Here is a 22,425-nt window from a genome sequence, read left to right on the forward strand (position 1 = left end):
CCTAAAAGTTTGATTGGAAAACTTTTTTATAGTCTCTCTTTCAGTTTTTCATCTGATGGTTGAAAGGTCCCACAGAACCAACAGCTGACGACGGTGTTGAGGTGATTTAAACATGATCACGTGATCTACGCAGCAGAATTCATTCTTCTTGTCTCATGTTTCAAAATAAGAACCTTGTGCCTTGAAAAGGATCTTTACACAAAATCGCTTCGGAAAATCCCGAAAACAGCTTAGAAACGTAGGTATTGAGCAACACATCCCTACTTTGACTGCAAACGATCATTTCCCCTCAAAATATGATAATTTTCATCTTCTGGTAAGATGATCAACATGTTTGTGTTATGGGGACTGTCCTCTGGTCACTGTGGGCAGGACGGGAACATCTGGATCTAAAATGAGACTTTGACACTAGAACTGTAAAACTGCAAACAACAATCTTCCTGCCAATAAGGCTCAGGACAATCACTAGTTCTACAAGCCTGGGAATCTGGAAACATGCAAACACAACCACACAAAAACACAGAGAAGAATGGCTGAAGAAAGAGGTGGAGGGTGTTCACTGTATTTCACAAGTTCCTACAGTATTCCCACATTTGAACCGAATATCTGAGGACAATTCAGAGCTGTTGCAGAACAGAATCCCTGCAGCCTCACATAACCTCCTCCCCACCGGTCATCAAGTGCATGACAAACGGCATGAGATATTTGGTCAGTGGCCTCCTGCGGTCTCCTGCTCAAAGGGAAGCATAGATGCCCCAAGAGGCAGTGCCCTCCACCCTGCTAATGACTCCACAACACACTCCAACAGTGAGTTCACATTACACAACCCACACTGCAGTTGAGTCACCAAAACTTCCATCTCATTGCATCAATTCAACTTTCCAAGAAACCCTCGGAGAGCAAGTAATCCTCTCCAGAAATAGGATTAGTAACTAAACTCTGAAGAAAATATTTAAGAAATAAAAATTACCATCAAACTATGTAAAACAAATAACTGACATTTCAAGTCCAGGACTCGTGTGCTGTCACTTCAGATGTGATCTGGGTGTGGAGTTTGCCTTTCGCACATGATGAACGCAGCAGGAGACTCTCTCAAACCTAGTGGCGTGAGCAGGGGCATGCAGGAGGACATGATGTTTGAATTCTGCTGAGAAAATCAACACTGACGTCGATCGTTGTCTTGTTTTTTCCAGTTGACCTCTTCATCGGCCATCATTTTTTTTTATAGTTTTGCGCCCGTCCTGTATGAATTCCACACGCTCACTTGCTCGTGGTGAATCCCCTACACGAACTCCTGCTGTATTCTCACGTGGGCTCATTCTCTGGAGTTTCTACCAGAGGGATGGAAGTAAGAACTCTCAATAATCCCACAGCCCCTCTAGATAAACTCATGAGATTTTAAATAGTCGAATAAGGAGATTGTGCCACAATCACCCCCCGCTCCTCACCCCCGACATCTGTTCTCATGTGCAACTTTGGGGAGAGGTTACGATCTCCTGTGAGAAGTGAGTAGCTGACTAGATAGTCACAGCCTCAATTGTCAGAATAGGGTCCAGCTAATTCAAAAGTTATGCTGAAAAAGTAAAAAAAACACTTTGACAGCGTTTATCTCTGTTATTCAGTGAGGAAAATTAAAATATGTTTGGTGTATGTGTTACAGCAACAGATTTTCTGGTTCAGGAAGATGAGGATCATGGGAAATATCCTCGGTCAGTTGTGTTTCAGATCAGTGAGGGGGACGACACACGCATGTTTAGAGTTCTCACTCGTCCACTCCAGTGTCACTGATGGGGAAGGTCAGCGTGGACTTGTTAAATCTCAAGAGCACACCACAGGACTTTGCAGGGGATGGGTGGATCTGGTTCACACAGACACACACACTGGAGGCAGAGGAGAGACTAATGAGTTTCATTTGTTTTTGACACTGGAAACTATTTTTTGAGGAAATTTCCCCTACACTTGTTTTCGAAACTTCAGTTTGGCTCCGATATGACTGTTATATGTGTTTCCCCTATGTTATTTATACTTTAATAAAACCAGTGCTGGTGCAACACAGCAATATTAAAGACCTTTGAAATGGAACAGGCCCCAACAAGTGGACGATCTCTAGTTTGTAGAGGTTTCCGGGTGGATCCTGATTTGGGTCATGTTGCCCTTCGCTCGGAGTATGAGGGAGACATGTTTCTGTGCCACTACACAGCGTCTACTCAACAACACACGTCTTTGTCTATACATCGGATCTGTCGGTTTGTAAATTACTCAACCAGAACGTGTGGAGGAGTTTATTGTGCATCTGTTTCAATACAAAGACCTTCAGATGCCTCCACAGGCTCATTAAGGGAGTTCTGGCTTCACACAGAACTGGGCCGAGTGCCAGAAGAATATTGCAACACAACGTTTATCATCTATAGAAACTCCCCATCAGATAGAACCCTCCACCCACATTAAAGCCACGTTCCCGCTTTCATCCTTATCTTGTTTTGTTTTCCTCACTTTTCTTTTCGTTTGGCTCCAATTTGTTTTCAGCTCGTCGTGATTTACGGAGATTGATTGAGAATGATTCTGTTGTTTTTCTCCTCCTCCCAGAGCTCAGACACTTGGGGCCCTGGTGAGGCCTTCTTGCTTTCATTGCACTGTAAGTAATGCACTTCACTGTATGAACTGTGGAATATAAGAACGACTTCACGGTCAGACAGAGGACAGATACCTTGGTTTGTATCAACATCATTTACAGTTGAAGCTTATCTGGAAAAAAAATAAATCATATTTTATGTTGATATCATGTATCTTTTAAGTTTTTTACAACCTGAACTTGACAACATGTTCCAGCTTGTTTAATTTCTTTATAGACTGGACTCAATTAATCTTCTATCTGCATTACAACCACTGTACTTGATCCTCTCATACATTGTTTCCAATTCTACACATTACCACTGTGTCTCAAATGTAATACTTTGTTTAGGATCCCCTCATGGAATACACAGTGGAAACAAGAGTGGGGAACTTATATGGCTATCAAGAGAATAAAAAAAAACATGACATGACAGCAATTAATTTTATTCTGTGATAAATGTAACATAACATTGACTCAGATGTTATTCAGCGTGAGCCCTCTGGTTGTAAGGTCACAGTCAAGGTAAAGGAAAGACATGAGTCATGATTCATTTTTTTTTGCTGAAGTGAAAGACCAGTCCGGATGGATAATGTGTGGGGTCACGGTCACAGCGATGAAAGAGGACAACCTCAAAGCATGAAGCTAAAGTGCATGAGTTGTAAAACACACAAATGTGCTTGGATAAAGTTAAAATGGACATTTGTGCACAACAAGCAGCTTTCATGAGCAGGCAAGTTTGGTGATGGGTCAGCAAATGACTAAGAAGCTGAAACCACATTCAAACGGAGGATTCGTCAAAGAGCTCCGCTGCTGCAAAGCTGCTTAAATCAGACAAAGTTGTGTTAGTGATATGGGGGGGGGGGGGGGGGGGGTCCTATTGCTAAACATGCTCGACCAATGGTGAGTTAGTTTCAGCATTAAATAACTGATTCAAACCAAACTCATCAGTAGAATAAACACTTCAACAAACATCAGTGTCATAACAACTACCTAAAATGTCAGAAACCATATTTGAGGAAGAAATAAATGTAACGTTTCCTTTGACTGTTTGGTTTGGTGCGTGTCTCATCTGCAGACATGGAGGAGATGGGATTTATGACCTATAATGTGGCCATCCACCAGGGGGCGACTGAGACAGTTTGGCCTCCATCTTTCTCTGTCCATCTTTATATACAGTGAATGGTGTAAACAAGTGGATGCATTGAAGTGTGAGTAGGATTATCGGAAAATTTACAATAGTCTCATATTAACACACTGTAACTCTCAACCAAACTAAATAACTCATTACAGATTTGATTCTTAACTATTTTCATGATTAAAAATCCCAAAAGAAAACGGCAACAAATACTTCAAAGTTGAATTTCAGGGAAAAAAACAAGAGTAAATCTCACATTAAACAGTAACAGGTGTTGAGGTCTGGTTCAGACTGTGAGGTTCAGATGTTCATCATCAGATCATGTACTGTGAGCCAGAGAGGTAATAGGAGTCCTTCCAGATGTTCGTCTCTCCCAAGTTAGTGGTCCTCCTCTTACACTGGCAGCAGCGCTGGTACTGTGCCAGCTTATCGACCAGCAGCTGACCAGCAGACCTGAGCACAGGGATCGGGAACAGAGAGAATAAATGAGTGAAAACAATGAATGAATGATGTGGCATCTTCTCAGGTTGAACACAGACAGAAGCTCAGTGTGTGAAATACCGGGAAATGGGAGATCAAAATTTGGAACAGGAAGTGTTCAGTTGTCCCAAGGATGCAGCAACTTAAAGTAAGGGTTGATGATCTTTATATAAGGCTGTCTGTATGTGACCTGAGAATCTTAAGAACCATTCATCTTATTAGCTTCACACATGGCCTGTGTGTCCTTTATGGCCAGAGGAAGTGCAGTCGAATTTGGTGCGATTTGGAAGAGCGATACGTTCAATATCAATAAACTTTATTTAAAAAGGGGACCAGCACTTAGCAGCGGCGGTTGAGACTCATCAACAACGTACGTTAACGACAACAACGACTGATTCTCTACTTGAGGGTTCTGAGTCGAGCTTCACTGAACTTTGAATAAACAGGTGAACAGCTCTTTGTGCAGCAGCTCCAGAATTATGTGGCTTCTGATCCTGCAGCCGATCGGTACTCACGTGGCTCAATCACATTTACAGATTCAGAAGCTGCAACAAGCATTATTACCGCAGGCCAAGCAAACAGGCACGTTTGGAATGGGCTGCACTCGTCGATGTAACTCAGCGGATGAACAGTGATGACAATTCAACGTGAGGCTTCATCTACAAACCTGAGGAAGCGCTTCTCCTCTTCCTCTCGTCGGTGTTTGAGTTTCATGCTGCGACTCCACTCGTCCTCCAGTGACTTGCTGAGGTGCTGCCTCTTCTCAAAGCGATTAATGCGGTCCAGGATTAGCCTGGAGGGGAAACACACCAGAGAGAGACAAACTACCACCGTGGTCACAGCTTCTTTTCTCCTCCACATCCTCACTGTGAACTAGTTCATTCATTGCCTCCTTCACAACTCACTCCGTTTTGCTGCTTTTGAGCATTTGTCTTTCTTTCTCCAGCCGGGCCTGGCGGCTGTGCAGTTCTTCATTTTTCCTCTGAGTGGCTGTACTGAAATTTACCTGAAAGAGCTGCAAGTATATGTGGATTAACATCAGTTTCACCATGTATGAGAGCAGTTAAAAAAGGGAGATATTCAGTCACATATTAAGAACAAAAAAATGGCTTTAGCATTTAAAAAAAATACATAGATAATTAAATATATAAAAGTAGTTTTTGATGAAAAAGTCAATTTTTTTATTTTTTTTAATGATTTTCTTTCTACATGTATTGTTTTATTCATTTAATATTTTTATTTGCTCCTGCAACTCAAAAAATGTCTCCATAGGTATTATCTTGTCTTGTCTTATCATATTAAATGATCCTCTACACCTCGATCAGCTGCAACATGGAAACAGTTGGTTTCATGTTAATGCTTCAATGGGATAAATCGAGTAAAATGGTGAATACCAATATAACGCTCTATAAGGGCGGATGCTATATCACTTTGACTTTTGATACTTAGACAGTGGTGACCTTCTGTGCCCTGTCCCGGCTCTCTGTGCTCCTGGCTGCCGTCTCACAGCGGTTGAACACGGAGTGGTCAGTCTGGCACTCTGGAGGCTCTGTGGGCTTCTTATCCTCCACCTGCGAGGAAGAACACAATCGTTTCAGATCTCTTCCAGATGTCGCATAGTGAGAGGGCCTTTCTCAATGTCAAAATAAGTGAAATAACAATTTAGTTATCTGTTTATTTTCCAGACGTTCTCCCTGAAATGAATACACAACCGGTTTTGTTTTAACTTTATCTATGGAAGGGGGTGGGGGGGGGTAGAGTTTGAACCTATTCACTTTAGGAGCAGATTTGTTTAAGGAGGTTGATGAAGGAATTTTCCCTTCACCTTCATTGTGAGATCGGGCGTTAGCTCTGGCGGGGGTTCACGCTCCCAGTGTGTTTATGGTTGTTGAATTTGTTTCTTTTACAACTCTTTGCTGGCAGGATATTTTTATTGAATAGTGAGTTTAATGATATAATTGTGACTCTCATTCCTTTTGGTGCAATAAAAGAAGAAGAATCCACATCCTGTGTATCATGATTTTAAAACAGTGGTTCGTGTTAAAGGTACATGAACACTGTGGCTTATGAAATAAAAACTTAAACTGCATTGTGCCCTTGATGGGCAGGATGGGCGGCAGCTTCCTTTGAAGCTGACCTTCCTCATCCTGATCATCACAAAAGCACATTTGGAAACCCTCGATCTGATGTTGATGCTATATCTTTTCTGGCGTACGATAAATCAAAAAGGACTCAGTGAATAAACATGACGTATAACTTGGTTTTCCATGCTTGACGACATCCTTTGTAAAATGCTGAGCCTGACAAATCTGCTTTTAAAGGTCGAGTGATATTTCCGTTTTTCTTTCCTCTGATGTGTCATTTTATTATGAATCTAAAAGGTTTGCAAAGGAAAGGGATTTTCTGAACATTAGGGCATATAAACCTTTCCAAGTAATAACCCATGAACCTGAATATGGGTATTTCATGTCACCTTTAAAGTATTTCCTTGCCTGAGTGTCTAGAGCTCTCTTGTAATGCTTCGTCTTCTCGTGTTTCTGCTGGAGCTGCTGAGCCTTCTGCAAAGCTATCCTGAAACAGAAACCCCATAAGAGACGTTAGTTATCACATCAGATGATCATTTGAAATGCCTGTGCGGTGCCATGATTACAGACTCACTCCTGCACCAGCTGGACCTGGTCTAGGTGCTCCAGTATAAGTCGGCTCTGGTGGTCCTGAGCCTCGCGCTCCTGCCGGCTCTCGACCTGGCTCTGGAGATCTTTCATGTAACGGTGCTGCTGAATCCGTTTGACAGGAGTGAGCGGCCGAGCCGGGAAGATGAAGGAAGTCTAAGCAGCAGAGAGAAGACATCAAATGTCCACATTGACTTGATATTGAGATCCCACTAATATTCAAGAGTCCTTCACTTACAAGATCATAACCAAATGTCTATTAAAGTCTATTTTTAGGGGATATAAGCCTGAATTTGAGTCTTGGAGAATACTCTTGCTGACTGTAGCTAGTTTGTAAAAAAAAATGAAATGTTGAAACTAACAGTGAAACTCATTAAAACCAAACTTAGTGAAAAGATTGACATGCTAACAAAGTACCCAAATTGACAGGAACCATCTTAAACATGTAGGCTAGTTTGAATTTTCTGTTGAGTCCATGTCCAGTCCACTAACATGTGATGGAGATGCTTTGGCTTCACTTTTGGGGAACTGTTATGTCGTCCATCTTTAATTACAGTCCATGGTTAAATCTGACAGACTGTGAGTGTGAGTATTTAGCGGAAACAAATCTTTACATCGATATTTATTAAACCCTTGACATTATAACTTAAAGACTGAAGCGTAGATCCATCAGCTCCATACTCACAGGGTACAGAGGACCCGTCTTCTCTTTCTTCTCTGACATGAGCAGGTTATATGTAGCGACCTGCTTTGCATGCTCACGATGCTCACACAGCTTTTCCTGCCAGATGAACACAGAAAAAACAAATCCCTCTTATCACCACAATGACCCCAAAAAAATAAGGTGACGGACAGTTTGGAATGTTCTAACCAGGGTGAAAAAAAAGCTTTCTGAGAGCGTTTTGGCTCTTATGACTTTTTGGGACATGCTACAAATTTTGCAGTCTGGTTTATTGGACCAAGAAGTAATACTGGCAAAAACAACATTAAAGAAGTTTTGAATTTTAATTTCCCTGGGGTCCCACACTTCTTGCCAAGTGCTGGAAAAAGGGATGATGCCTTGGTCTCAGCTCACCGACCCCGAGCAGAGCGGAACCACCTTCAACTCCTCAGCTGTTGAGAGAGTTCTTACTGTGACCTCTGTCTTTTTTCTTTTTATTGTGAAACATTTCACTGCTTTTACTTTAACTTGCTTAACCAATGTGTTTTCTGAACTCATGTTTTTTTTTAATAAATCTAATAAATCTAAAGAAATATCCCCAAAACACCTGTGAATCAAAAAACTTGTGTGTGGATGATGGGAATAAGGTATTTCGATATCACAGAAGTTAATGTGTATATATGTATTAAGATAGTTTACAAACTTTTAAGACAAATTTCCATAGCACTAAAGCTCGTGACCACTTAATCTTCACAGTCATAGCTTTTGGCAATACCAGCAGCTAAGGGGATATCGGCCTGTGGACCGACTGCGATATTTCAATAACTGTTTTGGACTGAGTGGACTGAATGGACTGCTGAAGTAATTTGGTTCAGACATTCATTCTCCCCAGATGATGAATCCCAATAACTTTGGTGATGCCCAAGGTAGAGCTATCATCATAAGGCTGACATCTAACCTCATATTGTTGTTTTGCATATTACTGTGTGACCTATGACCCTTGCTGTTCCACAAACCTGTTCTTCCTCCATGCACCGCTTGTCCCTCTGTTGTTCTTTCAGCAGCAGGAGTTTGTCCCGAGCTTTCTCCTCTGCCTGTTGCTGCTCCCTCAGGTACACCGGGACATTTCTCCGGGCCCGCTGCATGCACAGGTAGCACAGCTCCTGCAGGGACGAGGCCGGAGGATCAGCAGTGTAAAGGATTCAGAATATGAAGTCTGTTATGTATGTCATGTTCTTCTCCGGCTCTTTCAATACAGACAAGAGGAGTCACCTGTCCAGCTCGAGTGTGGCCAGAGCAGCTATCTCTCACACAAGGTTCCTCCGGTTTGGTGGAAGCGCCCTCTGGTGGGGAGATGAAGGTGACAGGCCTGGGAGTGGAAATAAATACTTGACTTGTGTATAATGTACATAGACGTGGTGACATCCTGACTGGTGCGTGTGAAATTGTTGCAAGATTATTACACAGATGTTGCGCGACATGTCTACACAAACATTTTGTTATACACATTATTTGTCAAATTCTTCCTGAAGCCTAATCCACAATGTTTTGGTTCTTGTTTTGAGCAAGGAAGAGATTTTATTATAAACTAAATAAATCGAATCGTTACACACGTTTATTTTAAGTCAGATTTATATATCTCAAACTTTTCACACAGTCTTTTGATGTGTATTTGAGGTTATAATAGACTCAATGACAGTTATGAAGACAACTTATGGGTAATGATGATGACACCTTACAAGAGGATCTTAGTGGATTCACAAAGGGATAGCTGGATGTCCATTCACTCTCTGTCTCATTCTCAATTTAAGATTTGGGGAAGTGAGACATTTTTCTTGACAACAATTTTCTAGGATCACGTGTGTGTGTCTGTGTGTATCTGTGTGTGTCTGTGTGTGTGTGTGTTGACAGTGGCGGGAGGCGATGACATGAGGGGAATCTGTCCCACAGGTAGTTGTGCATCATTGATGGAGCTGTTAGCCGCCTCAGGGCAGTAACAATATGAGACCACCACTGACCTCTCAGCTCTCAGCAACTCGTCTACCTGCAAACAACAACTCGGCCCACTGAAAACCGAGCCTCAGAGTGTGTGTGTCCCTGTGTGTGTACTTGTGTCTTTGTGTGTGAAGTACTTGTCCGTGGTGGCCTCCGTCGGGGGTTTTGGATTCACATCTTCAAAAAGATTGATAGCTTTCATCTTGGCAGGTTGCAGTGTCAGTTGCGGTTTAGAGTCTCTCTGTTGGGGGACGTCTGTGAAGACACACAACACTGAGTAGATTCAACATCAATTAATCTGCTACACACGGTAACTAAGATTAACATAATTTTCCCCATAGCGTATTTATTTCAGCTTCTAAACTTAAACAGCCTGAAGTTTTCTTTGCTGCACGTGAACGAGAGACGTGTGAGGATTTGACTCATTAAACTCAAACCGTTGGCCTCCTGCAGAGGGCTCGTTCACCTTCTGCATTCCTCTGGTCTGGAGCTGCTGACATGCACCATCCATCTGTGTCTGTGTCTTTGTGGGGGGGTTGAGGGGAGCAGACGGTTGGCAGGGTGATGGGGTTGACCGTCTGTGGCCTCTGCAGCCTGGACACGCCACCAGACAGTAAAGAGACACTGCTGCCAGTTCTCTGGAGAGGCAAAAGTACCAATTACCTATATGAGCACTTCTGCAATTATCGTGCTGTTACATGCAAACACACTTGTTGATACTCACTTTGTTAAAGGCTAACAGCATCCTACCAGTTCCATCCATGGCATTAATAAAATATCTGTTGAACTTCATCCGGACCTTTTGAAGAACATCAGCTGATATTAGATTTAATGACAAACCAGCCGACAATGTGAATCACAGAATAGGAAACATGGTGCAGGAAGCGGAGCGGAGCCACCTTGTTGTTTGTGAAGGACAGAACTCCAATCCCCTGGAACGTGACCAACACGTTTCGTTCAGAGGCCAAAGCTCTGAAGAGGAACAGAAGAGTTTCTCTCACGCAGCCCTCCACCACGTCTCGACTGAACGGAGTCTCCTGGGACACGGCTGCAAAGTTTAGCTGCACCACCGGCAGGTGTGTCGCTGCGAGGGACACACAAATACTCATTGTTCTTTTGTCAATGTGTCAAATTCCTTTTTCTAATCTCAAATCCAAATATTTAACACAGGTAAAGGATTACCATTAGCAACGACCTGTATTCACATAATATAGGCTGTCAGCCGTAGTAGTATTGAATTTTAAAAATATTATGATGTAGGCTGTTAAAAATGTGTTCACCTGCAGCCAATGGCCTGGTCTGCTTTAAACCCAGAGACTGGAGCAGTTTCCCTGCTAGGATGAAGATGGGTCGTTGGATCACGGTAGACCTGTTCCCAAGATCCAGCCTCTGCTGAGAGAAGGTGAACGTCCCCAATCCTGCCAGAGTGACCCCCTGACACAATAAATCTATCAGTCCACTGTTATTAGGTCATTGAATGGGCAGTATAAACACTGTGTCATACATATATGGATTAGCAGATAGATAGATAGATAGATAGATAGATAGATAGATAGACTAACCTTCTGTAATGCCATCTGTCGTTCAATGTAAGCGGATACATCAGCCCAAATACTGTCAATATCTGAAAACAGAACACATACATTTTCTTTGTCAAATTTGATGACACTTTGCAAGATGCATTGTTTGTAAAAACAAACAATGCAACTTAACCAGACTGTCACTAAACAAAAAGAAAGACAACAAACTTTGGTCCCACCATTTTCAGAGAGCAGGGAGAGAGTGGGTAAATCCTTCCTGTCCGCCTGGGACAGCAGCCGCAGCACGTCAGTCATCTCCCCGCAGTGTGAAGTGGAGTTTGCACAAATCCCGTCCTCGCTCCGCTCCACAGCCACTGACACAAATCATTACATGAGAGCCCCGGTCGGCATAGTGACAAACCCCTGCAGGGCGCGCACGAGCCAAGTTTCCAACGTTGTGTTGTAACGAGTGACACCACTGCTGCTTAGCTGTCACCAAGGAGACGGCCTGTGGTAGAGAAACCAGTAAAGGTCCATTCCAGGAGCCGAAGTCTGTAAACTTTGTGGTTTCATTTCTCTATAATAGTGTTTTGCTCATAACATGGGACTGAAGGTGACAATGTTTTACTACCACCTACTCGAAAAGAATCAACACACATGCAGCTTCGTAAAATGTCTCGTTTAAAAACACAGAAAATACTGCACTGCTGTATTTGTAAAATAAGTCAAGTTTGCTTAGTCTACACATATGCTGGAAATGGTCCAAACTGTTGTCAGCGAAAGTTTATCAACAGTTAACATACTCAAACCCCCCTCCTCAATATTTTTCTAAAATTTAAAATGTAGACATATATATTACATATATATATACTCTCTCTTTATTTTTTACACACATACATTATCATCCTTGTTATATATTTATACTTGACATTAATCTTTCAAATATTGTGAGATTCTATGTAGAGGCTGTAAAATGGACCCACTTGGTTTTCTGCCTCTCTCCAATTCAATTTAGTTTAATTTGATTAGCATCAATTTATAACTTCCATTATCCCATTGCACTTTACATGGAGAGGGGAGGGAGGAGAGAGAGGGACCAGGATAAAATGAAAATATGTAGAGTAATATTTATAGATGTAGTGATTGATGAAAGCACCACCAGGTCATAATAATAATAATAATAGTTATAATAATAATGATAACAATAATAATAATGAATAATGCACTGTTTAATAAGAAGATGTGCAAAGAAATAAATAACAAATCATTTCCTTGTAATAGGAGGCTGTTACTCTTGAGTAGGGGATTTCACAGTGTGTTCATGCACGCCCTTAAGTTTCTATTTTATCATCATCAGTCTCATTCAGCCGAGCTGCACTTGGAGGCTGAAGACGGTGAAAACAAAGTAATGGTTTCCTCTCTGCTCGCTCTGATGTTCCTCCTCACATCGACACCCGGTAAGACATGAACCTGGCTTTACATAACGTATCAAATCAACTATAGATTGTTTGCTCTCACTGTGTTATGGTTGAGGGAGGGAGCAGAGTTTACTCACATCAATGTCATTTTGTAGAAGGTAAACGATTTGCAAAGTTCGGAAAATACAAGTACAAGTAAAAACTTACAATAACTCATCATGACCCGTTTGTTTTAAATGTATACGTTTTATGAATCAGCAAAGAAACAAGTGCATGAAGGAAGATATTAAAAAGGGAAGTAAAATTTGTAATATTTCCTCTGAATTGTTTTGGGGAACAAGCATAAAATGGAAATAACCACAGGAGCCTCAAAACGGCTTTAACCAGCTAGTCACATTACATCAGTGCTCATAACTTAAAAAATGACATTGAACCGACACGTCATTATACACACTTAGACACTTATAACACTTTAAATCGTTGCCATGTCTCTTCACACATCTTTCCTAAAGTAATCTGACATTGTTTTTACAGAGAATAAATACCATGAAACTAGGTTGTGGTCACACACAATCCTGTTATTACATTCACATGTTATCACTGAGAGACAGGAACCCATAACCACAGTGGCTTCAAGCTCATGGAGCATTTGCACGTCCACTGAGACACTAGCCCAGTGGTTTCAAGGTGCTTCCTTTAGTCTGTATATGTCTCCATGGACTGACTGCAGTTTACTTCAGCAAATATGATTATTGTTACATTGGAAAAAACTTTAGAAAACCATTTATTATTTGTATATTTTGTGTATTCATTTATTAGTGTTTTCATTTTTCACTCAGGACTTTACCCCATTTTTAAAGCATCGACTAACTAATTTAAACCTAAAGAAAATAAATTCTTGAACAAACATAAGTGTGATAATAAAAACCACTTAAAACAAGAGAAATCATCTTTGAGGAAATTGTATTTAACGCGTACTGTGACTTTTTAGTTTGGTCTATGGCCCCGTCCACTTACATGGAGGAGACAAGGTTTATGACCTATACTCCAGCCAGCCGTTAGGGGGCTTTGGCTTCACTGATGTGTGCCAGCCAATACAATAATATATTCGACTCAGTTCTTGTGTCAACAATCCAGCTCGTTAACACAATGAAATGAAGTTAACCTTTTGTTGCTCTCTCCCAGTTGCACAACAACTGGGACATGAGGCGATACTGGTCCAGGCAGGTGAGAGGGTCGAGCTGCACTGCCCATGTGATGTTAATCGTACTGGTGATGCCAAACCCATCTGGACCAGTTCTACCCAGCTGGAGATGGATCTGACTAACGGGTCCGGTGTGCTGGTTCACGGGATGAGTCTCGTTATTCCCTGTGCATCTGGATGTCATCAGGGGAACTACTCGTGTTCTCTGGGGTAAGTTTTCATTCGTAGGTTTGATGATTGGTCGGAGGAATCTGCCTTTTTGGTGTTGTGGTTCAGTTTTTGCGGGTTCCTGTTCTGATAGCTCTTTCTATTTCTTATTACTAATTTCTTCTATGACATGAAAGGAATTCCAGCTGCCAGTCCCGGTTCACTGTGACAGTGAACCCAGCACCGTCCAGAGGAAATGAAGAGAGCTTCTACGATAAGATATGTTACTCACAACAGTCCTGCAGATTGACTTGCCCTCATGTAAACACCCCAAGAGTAAATATGACCAGCAACGGCATCACGTGGCTCAAGGTAACCACTGATTTGTGACTGAACAAACATTTTGTTATTTCTCATTGAGTTCATGCTTAGAGATTAAACTGTATTTTCCATCTTGTAGGAGGGACGGCCATCGCCAAATGACGGGTACTTCCCGATTGCGGAAGAGAACCACAGTGGTGTGTACACCTGTACTAGCCAGGTGTATAACGTGACCTCTACAGTTGTACTTCGTGTCGAACCACAGAGTAAGACCGGCACTTTATCGACACGGTTATCCCCATCAAAGTTCATGTATTCTAAAAAAAAAAGCTTTCTCTGTTCTTTGCCCAGAAAAGATGACAACTGCAGTGATCCTTTCACCGCAACATGAGGAAGTATTTTATGTGGAATTGGGTGAGCCTCAAACTTGTAGCGCTGATACACACACACACACGTTTCTCTTTTCAAATCACAACTTTTAATTCTGTCTTTTCCAGGTTCAAGAAAGGTGATCGAGTGTGAAGCTGTGACCTGCTCAAACTTTGACAGGTTGATCTGGTTGAATGAGAAATCTGTCAAATCTACCAAACGGTAAACACTGCACACGCACGTAGCAACAACTCTGCTGGTGTCCAACACAGTCACATTAACACTCTTTCATAATCCTCATCCACTTTATTGATTTGTCCAGGGCACCTCGTGGTGAAGAAAAAAAGATAACGGTATCTCTGGTCTTCCAAAAAGTGTCAGAAGAGGATCTTCTAAAAAACTATACCTGTAGACTGCGATCTACTTGCCAGAGCGTGAGCTCCGTCACCGTTACTCTCAGAACAGGAAAGTCCATGTTTTTTGGGGGTCAAAACTGTTGGTTTAGAAATGTGACGATTTAAATTAACTATGTGACTCTCTCCATTATGAATCGACAGCTCGCCGCTCTTACACGCCCCTGATACTCAGCACTGTGGGCATCGTGTTTGTGATGATTGTGACCCTATTTATCTACGTGAAGTTGAAAATTGAAATCACTCTTTTCTTAAGAGACACTCTTGGCTGCCATAGAAGAACTTCAGGTAGGAGTCAAATTGTGTGTTAAATGTTAAATTGATATAAGTTTGTGCTTTTGTTCGGGGGGTGCAGACAATGGAAACTGCAGTGACAGAGCTGTTGTTGTTCTCTGATTAGATGGAAAGTGCTACGATGCTTTTTTGATGTGTTATGAGAGCGACGGAGGCGCAGGACTCAACGCTCAGGACAGGAAATGTCTGCAGAGTGTTTTGGAGGAGAGGTTTGGTTACAGCCTCTGTCTCTATGATCGTGACGTCTTACCAGGGAAAGGTACGTGTTAGTATTGACCTCACATTTCTTCATATCGTGCGTAATCTGAACCCTGGTTGTTTGCAGCTGCAGCGGAGGCCGTGGTTGACTGCATAGAGGAGAGCCGGACGGTGGTTCTGGTTCCCACCTCTCCAGATCCTGGTCTTGGGTCCGGCCTGCTGAGTGCCATCCATGCTGCTCTTGTGGAGCGGCAGACTCGCTTGATTTTCATCACAACTGAGACAACGGAAGCGTCGACGCCAGGTTCCCTATCTGAGGCCCTGCAGCCTCTCAGTGAGGCTGGAGACTGCGTCACCTGGAAGGGCCCGAGCTCCATGTCGTCCTCCTCCTCCTTCTGGAAACAGCTACGCTATCATCTACCGGCCTCACGGCAACCTTCTAAAATAAATCATCTACCACTGACAACCAAGGATGTTGCCTCATGGCGAAATGTTTAACCAAGTTATAGATCCACATCCTATGTCATATCTATCTTTACTACCATCGTGTATTCTGTATTCTCAATAAAGAATTAAATCTAACTTTTCATGTTGAAGAAAAACACTGTCCTTGGTCTTTCCTGCATTTACAAATAGATTTATATATGAGTAAGGAGTTTTTTGAGTTGTACAGATACTAATAAATCATAGATAAAGGAGAAGGTGGGGGGCCTGTACATCCGGTGTTTCCTCTGGAAATTTATTTTGTCCCTAAAACTTTTCAACTTTGCACCCTGCATTCGATTCTGTTAAAAATCTCGACCTGTAAACCCGCATGACACGGAGCAGTAACACGTGTTCTGTTGTTCTTACAGCACAGTGCAATATATCAGAGTAATTCTAAGAAGTGCAGCTCATATAGGAAGTGGCTAACAGTAACAACGATTTCTGGGGAAACCTTTCAACAACCCCACAGGAAATGTATATATATTTCTTTTGAAAAAACATCACCTTTAACAGCTGCTTTCAAGAGACGGTGCAAAAGCAACTGGGGGGAAACAACAAGAACTCTTCATCCGGTAAGTAAATATCAGAAAAAATCTGAAACGTATAAAGAACACTTGTATAATCAGCGACATGACGTTTTGACAGATTCAGAGACACAGTATGCAAACCGGACACATTCTGTTTTCATTCATCTTTCCCATTGTCCTGGATGGATGCTGTGTGGGAAGTCATCAAACGAAAAAAACAGGTAATTCATTTACTGTATTATTATAGTTAACGGTGTTTCCTTTGTTTAGAACATACAGTTCAAATTTGAGAGTATGTCCGTGTTGCAGCTGCGGGACTCCCAGGTCTGCAGCAGGATGCTACACATCAGCACTACAGAGCCGTGGAGGGGGAGAGCTTCATGATGCCGTGTATAAGATCTGTGAGCGGACACATTAACGTGGTGTGGTCCAGGACTGGAGGACCTGAAGGTCCGTCCTTTGACTGTGGGAAAGTGTTTCCAGCTGAGGCAGGACATTCTGGAAAGTACAGCTGCCTCACAGGGTAAGCAACCACCTTTCTCCTTGTTATCATAACCTGTGTTGTGTTTCATATTTCTGATCAATCTCAAAAGCTGCTTTGACTCATACAGCAACGATCTGCCACAAGGTGTGAAATCACAAAGTATTGATTTATTCACATTTTTATAAGTCATCCTTTAGACCAGAGGTCTTCAACAGGGGGTTCCCGACCCTTAGGAGGTCTGCGGAATTTAGGGGGGGGGTCGCGGAATTTGTGTTGATTAGCCATCTTTTTATATTTCTTTAATTTTTTATTTCTTTTTCCAACCAATCATTTTTTCACATGTTAAATGACTTTAAATATACATTAACATAAATCCAAAATATTGTAGTTAACGGATATATGGAAGCAGAAGACGTTATCTCTCAGTCAGCAATGCATCACTGCAGCTCCTAATCCTTGCACGATTTAAAAATAAAAACATGAATATATGAACCTGTGTATTATTTGAATAGCTTAGTTTTAAATGCACAATAACAGGGTAGCTTGGTATGTTTATACACGGAACTAGGCCCAGTTTAATATAAAACACAATTTTATACAATATATATAGTTGGGGGTCCCTGCTCCATCTCTCCACCAGTTTGGGGATCCTTGGCCTGAACAATGTTGAAGACCCCTGCTTTAAACAACGCTCACCTGCCTAAATCACACCAAGATTCAACAGTGCTCTTCCTTAAGCCCTGAACAAAACACATGACCAGTGTGAATCCAATCATATAAACAGATCTTGAGATAAATGAGCCACAGACACAGATTTCTGGATTCGCTGAATTGACCTTATGTCTCAGCACAAACAGTCAGGGAGCTGCTTAGCATCAGCATGTTACTGGGACGTAGCAATTAGCTTTGCTGTTCCTCGCTGCACCAAACAAAGCTGCTAGATTTCAGAATCACAACTTAGCATCAAGGGTTTTTGGCATCTGTCCAACCTACGACAGAATCTAAACTTAGACCTGGTTAGTATATATATATATATATATATATGTCAAATAACTGGTAGAGGCCAAAGTCCCCCGCTCCAACAATTCAATCATTAACCAAACTAATAGTAATCCGTAAATAATAATTAATTTGTAAGTCCTAATATATTATTAATATCATTTCATCACATTTATTCAGATTCTTATTAACCGCCCTTGCTGTCCAGGGGCAGTGAGTTGTTCTTGCACCTACAGGTGGTGGAGGAAACCAGTGTGGGATGTTTCCAGCCGGAGGAGCTCAGCGTCGAGCTGCTCAACAGCGCTGGTGGGGAGGTCCCCTGCCCGGGACGCAACTGCAGCACCAACACACACGTCCGATGGTTTAAGGTGAAGTGCATGTATGAGTAGGGTTTTCAGTTTCACAATGGAAACGTGTGACTAACAGCCATCACTCAGACACACGTTCTCTCTTGCAGGGAAACACGTCTGTGTCTGAGCTGAGTCGAGCCACCTGTGAAAAGAACGGGCTGCTCCTGCTCTGTGAAGTCAAAGGCAAATATGATGCAGGGGTATATTTCTGTGACAGACCAATAATGGAGCAGGGAGTCACATGGACTCTCAGGAGGGCTGTTCAAGTCAAAGTTGTGCGTAAGTGCTATGTGTGTGAATCATTTAATGTATATGAGGAGGGATGACAAGACAATGCAAGATGGCAGCGTTCGATATTTCAGCTCCATTTCTGGATAGTGAGCATATATAGACGTGGGCCACTTCAGGCACTTCTGGTCATCTTATACCAAGTAGCCGAGGTACCGAGTTGCTCTGGTATAAATGTTATGATCCACTTTGAGGTGCTGTAACATAGAAATTGACAGACTTGGTGAGGAAACTCCAGAAGCCTTATATGCTTGTGTACCATGACGCCTTGTGTAGTTGTGTATTATTGCATATTTATCTATTAAATTCACAGCACAGAATGTGTTTAAATATAAAGGACACATCTCCACTTCCTGTCCTACATCGCAGAATTGTTTTGGCCAAGAATTTGCAGAGTACTTCGGTGGTCTGCTCCTGTTTGCCAAATCTGGGCCACTTGTTTTTTCCAGTAAACACATTTGATGAAGATGTGACTTTATTTCTCAAACCAGCACACAAGACAACAAGTGACCCTCCCAGGATTGTGTATCCAGCCGACAACATAACAGAGGAAGTGGAACTTGGTGAGTGCACTGAAAGGTGATTAAAGCTTAGCGCTATCAGAATTAATAACTTATATATGGTATTGAACTGGTATAGAGACACATTGAGCCATTGTCAAATCCAAAGTCTATTACCATTATAACCAGCCTTTAAAACTTATTTTACGTTACTTTTGCAATGACAGACAAAGCCAAATCGAACTCATTTGGCTTTGTCTGTCTAATGATGATTTATTGTAATTTCTGAGCTTTAATGTATAAAATGTTTATTTTTGAATATCTGAAACACTGACAAAGACCCGATGCTCTTTTCTCTGACTGACTACCTTCCATGTAGCTTTATGAAATCAATTATATATCTGTTCTTTAATCATTGAGGTTTAGTTACCATGTTTTTTGCTCGTTCTAGGTCGGCTTCATACTCTGACCTGTAAGGTGCTTTTTCCTTATGAGAGTCCGACTACAGGGGAGGTGCGTTGGTACATCAACTATGGCGGCAACAAGGATAATATGACTCTATTGGACATGAAGACGCCTCAGTGAGTCACATTCAATCTCAGTGTTGCTTTTGCCATCAAGTGTTTTGTTGGGTTGTGCATGATGTTGATTTTGATTAGGAGATGAAGAAGCTGAAATGCTTTCCCTCATTCAGACAGAGGTCCGACATACTTGAAGAATACAGGATCCTACAGGAGGGCGTCATAAACGAAGTTACTCCACAACACTTGGACCATACATACACCTGCATCGCCAGTAACGCTGTCGGAAAACGCAATGTCACCATCAGGCTCAAGAAGAAACGTCCAGGTATTATCATTTCTTTGTTTTATTAAGGGTTCGGTGTAGAAGATTTAGGTCTATCGACAGAAATTGTGATATGTCAATTTTGTATCTACAGCTTGTTTCTTTCCACTGCGCCCATGTCCATGTATTGCCACTGTCAAGACGTGATACGATCTAATGAGTGTGTTTTGGACTTGGTTGTAGTGAAATGGCCGTCACTGGTTGGGTTCCCAGTTGCTTCTTTGCTGCTGGTGGTTGTGGTGGGAGTGAGTTTGCACATGAAGTGGCTGGAGCTACAGATTATCTACAGGTCCCACTTCCAACACGGGAAATATGACAGAGGTTGGAAACCACATACACACACACACACACTTGTCAAACGATAGTAGTGAGGACACTCATTGACAAAATGCATAGTCCCTACCCATATGTGAGAGTGTGGCATGGCTGCGAGCCACATGCAGGGGTCCCTGCCTCTTGTTTGTTTGTCTTTTTGTGTTGGGACATTGTTTTCTTTTTTGTTCTGTTGTGTAACTTTATGGAAGACAATGGCTGTCCACATTTCAGTAGATTCTGACAATAAAGTCATAATCTAATCTAATCCTTAACCATCAAAACTAAATGCAAAACCCTGACCCTAACCCTAAAACCAATTCTTAAACCTCAAACAGTCTTTTGAATTTTTTTTGGACTGGTCAAATTGGTCAAAACTATGATGGTATTGAACCATCATAGTTGGGGGCGAGCGTGGCCTAGGGGATAGAGCGGGTGTTCTGCAACAAGAAGGTTGCCGGTTCGAATCCCACTCCTTCCCATCTGCGCGCCTAAGTGTCCTTGGCAAGATACTGAACCCCTAAATGGCCACTCATAAAATGTTGAGTGTTCTTAAAATGTAAGTCGCTTTGGACAAAAGCGTCAGCTAAATGACATGTAATGTAATGAACCAAGATTGCCCATCATAACTATAGAAAGACATGCGCACAGCACACTTCAGAGGACATTACATTGATTCCCTGGAGACTTTCTCTCCTTCACTTTAACTGTAGTTACTTCTTTCCTAATCTGAATCTGCTGTAAGGCAGGTCAAAGGTCATCTCAGCAATTACACAATCAAAGACAGTATAATAGTATAGTGATAATTTTCCATCACACAACCAGATCTCTCTTTGTAAACGTATGACTCGTTTAAAGTGTCCACATTTACACGTTTCATGTTTAGGTTTCATAACTAAATTGTCTTCTACATCGCCCGAGCCTCTGTTTCAGATGAGAAAAGGTTTGATGTGTTTCTGTCATACGTGTGGAGCCCCACGGCAGCAGAGCTGGAGAGAGGCTGGACCCCTTCCTCCCGACCAGGACCTGTCCCTGATGAGGAGGGTAGGCAAAGACGTTCAGCATACACGTATCTGGATTTCATTTGTGAGTACCTAAGAAAGTAAGCCCTCATTTCTATTGGCAGCATGTCCATTAAGCCTGGACCCACTGAACACCGAGGAGGGGGAGGCCACACAGAGACCACTAGAGGTGCTACTGCGCCAAGTGTTAGAGGAAGAGTGGGGGTATCGCCTCTGCCTGGTGGAGAGAGACATTCTTCCAGGAGGAGGTCAGTGGATCAACATGTGTGTCAGTGTTCAGATGTGACTTGTGGTCAGATTAAGGTTTGGTACCAGTTGGTCCTGGACTGGTAGTGTTAGTAATACGGTTTCGGTTGAGCTGTCTACAATAAATGAAAAGTCCTAGTAAGGACGGCTGTGTTGTGAGTGTGTGTGTGATTTCTGCAAAGATTCCTGATCAATTCCATTTTGTATTGCAGCCTATACAAATGATGTGACTCTCGCAATACAGAGAAGCCACATGCTTATCTGTCTCCTGTCCGCCGACTACCTCTGCGACAGCAATGGAGTGTTTGAGCTGGAGTCAGGAGTTCAGGTAGGTTTACGTTTCAGGGCAACTAATGCTGCTTTCACTGCAATTCTGACTTTCCATAATCATTTTCTGGATTGCTACTTGGTCCATCTCTTTAGGCTTTGCTGCAAAAGTCTTCCCTCAAACTCCTGCTGATACAGACGTGTAGAAACTCTTCATCCTTCAGTCAGGACCCCCCACTTCCTCCACTGGTCCAAAGGGCACTGAAGGTGCTCCCGAGTCTGAACTGGACGTCAGAGGAACCTGCCGGAGGAACCAGCAGATTCTGGAGGTCTTTGAGGAAGGCCATGCCCGATCACAGAGTGACACTGGTTTCACTTGTGTAGGACCAATGATTAGGTTGTTTCACCCGTAACATTTAAGATTCCAAACATGGTGTATGTCCATGAACATACTGTACTGAACTGAAACAGTGGCATCATTAACTAACAAATATGTCAAGAAAATCATCATTAAATCAAAACAAGTGAACCAACCCTTGTACCAAAATACTAATTGAAATGTTTCCTAGCATTAAGAGTGAATACAACATATAAAATATTTATACTACTTAGTGAACAAAATGTCAAAATTATGAAGAATTATGTTGTGAGGTCTAA

General features: G+C 42.1%; 3 protein-coding genes across 3 annotated transcripts; 2 read left to right on the plus strand and 1 right to left on the minus strand.

Moving 5' to 3' along the window:
* Positions 1–2,856: 2,856 nt before the first annotated feature.
* On the minus strand, positions 2,857–11,433 carry LOC133976103 (coiled-coil domain-containing protein 81-like). The gene is made up of 16 exons (XM_062414236.1): positions 11,317–11,433; positions 11,120–11,181; positions 10,838–10,991; positions 10,457–10,641; positions 10,282–10,356; positions 10,024–10,195; positions 9,695–9,812; positions 8,835–8,931; positions 8,579–8,725; positions 7,587–7,682; positions 6,888–7,057; positions 6,722–6,800; positions 5,690–5,800; positions 5,135–5,244; positions 4,897–5,022; positions 2,857–4,202 (listed from the first exon to the last, which is right to left on the minus strand). The coding sequence occupies exons 1-16, from the start codon at positions 11,390–11,392 to the stop codon at positions 4,064–4,066; spliced, it is 1,917 nt and encodes a 638-aa protein (XP_062270220.1). The 5' UTR covers positions 11,393–11,433; the 3' UTR covers positions 2,857–4,063.
* A 987-nt stretch (positions 11,434–12,420) lies between these two features.
* LOC133976179 (interleukin-18 receptor 1-like) lies at positions 12,421–16,028 on the plus strand. Its single transcript, XM_062414355.1, has 10 exons — positions 12,421–12,534; positions 13,681–13,909; positions 14,044–14,218; positions 14,307–14,433; positions 14,519–14,581; positions 14,665–14,758; positions 14,859–15,031; positions 15,094–15,237; positions 15,350–15,502; positions 15,569–16,028. The coding sequence occupies exons 1-10, from the start codon at positions 12,486–12,488 to the stop codon at positions 15,937–15,939; spliced, it is 1,578 nt and encodes a 525-aa protein (XP_062270339.1). The 5' UTR covers positions 12,421–12,485; the 3' UTR covers positions 15,940–16,028.
* Positions 16,029–16,391: 363 nt separating this feature from the next.
* On the plus strand, positions 16,392–22,301 carry LOC133931482 (interleukin-18 receptor accessory protein-like). The gene is made up of 13 exons (XM_062378408.1): positions 16,392–16,499; positions 16,573–16,675; positions 16,764–16,977; positions 18,146–18,305; positions 18,395–18,566; positions 19,067–19,138; positions 19,527–19,656; positions 19,770–19,924; positions 20,105–20,242; positions 21,167–21,277; positions 21,360–21,503; positions 21,714–21,829; positions 21,925–22,301. The coding sequence occupies exons 2-13, from the start codon at positions 16,588–16,590 to the stop codon at positions 22,150–22,152; spliced, it is 1,728 nt and encodes a 575-aa protein (XP_062234392.1). The 5' UTR covers positions 16,392–16,499; positions 16,573–16,587; the 3' UTR covers positions 22,153–22,301.
* Positions 22,302–22,425: the final 124 nt, after the last annotated feature.

This window comes from Platichthys flesus, chromosome 1 (assembly GCF_949316205.1).
Source record: "Platichthys flesus chromosome 1, fPlaFle2.1, whole genome shotgun sequence".
NCBI lineage: Eukaryota > Metazoa > Chordata > Actinopteri > Pleuronectiformes > Pleuronectidae > Platichthys > Platichthys flesus.

Bases quoted from the DNA above. Each gene is read 5' to 3' on its own strand.
- LOC133976179 (XM_062414355.1), top strand. From the start codon at position 12,486: ATGGTTTCCTCTCTGCTCGCTCTGATGTTCCTCCTCACATCGACACCC. The intron at 13,910-14,043 runs GTAAGTTTTCAT...ATGACATGAAAG, and splicing joins AACTACTCGTGTTCTCTGGG to GAATTCCAGCTGCCAGTCCC. The intron at 15,032-15,093 runs GTTGGTTTAGAA...ATGAATCGACAG, and splicing joins GTTTTTTGGGGGTCAAAACT to CTCGCCGCTCTTACACGCCC.
- LOC133931482 (XM_062378408.1), top strand. From the start codon at position 16,588: ATGCAAACCGGACACATTCTGTTTTCATTCATCTTTCCCATTGTCCTG. The intron at 16,676-16,763 runs GTAATTCATTTA...TCCGTGTTGCAG, and splicing joins TCATCAAACGAAAAAAACAG to CTGCGGGACTCCCAGGTCTG. The intron at 20,243-21,166 runs GTTGGAAACCAC...CCTCTGTTTCAG, and splicing joins ACACGGGAAATATGACAGAG to ATGAGAAAAGGTTTGATGTG.
- LOC133976103 (XM_062414236.1), bottom strand. From the start codon at position 11,392: ATGACTGACGTGCTGCGGCTGCTGTCCCAGGCGGACAGGAAGGATTTA. The intron at 7,683-8,578 runs GTTTGTGGAACA...TTCATCTGGCAG, and splicing joins GGTGCATGGAGGAAGAACAG to GAAAAGCTGTGTGAGCATCG. The intron at 5,245-5,689 runs GTCACCACTGTC...ATATACTTGCAG, and splicing joins GCCGGGACAGGGCACAGAAG to CTCTTTCAGGTAAATTTCAG.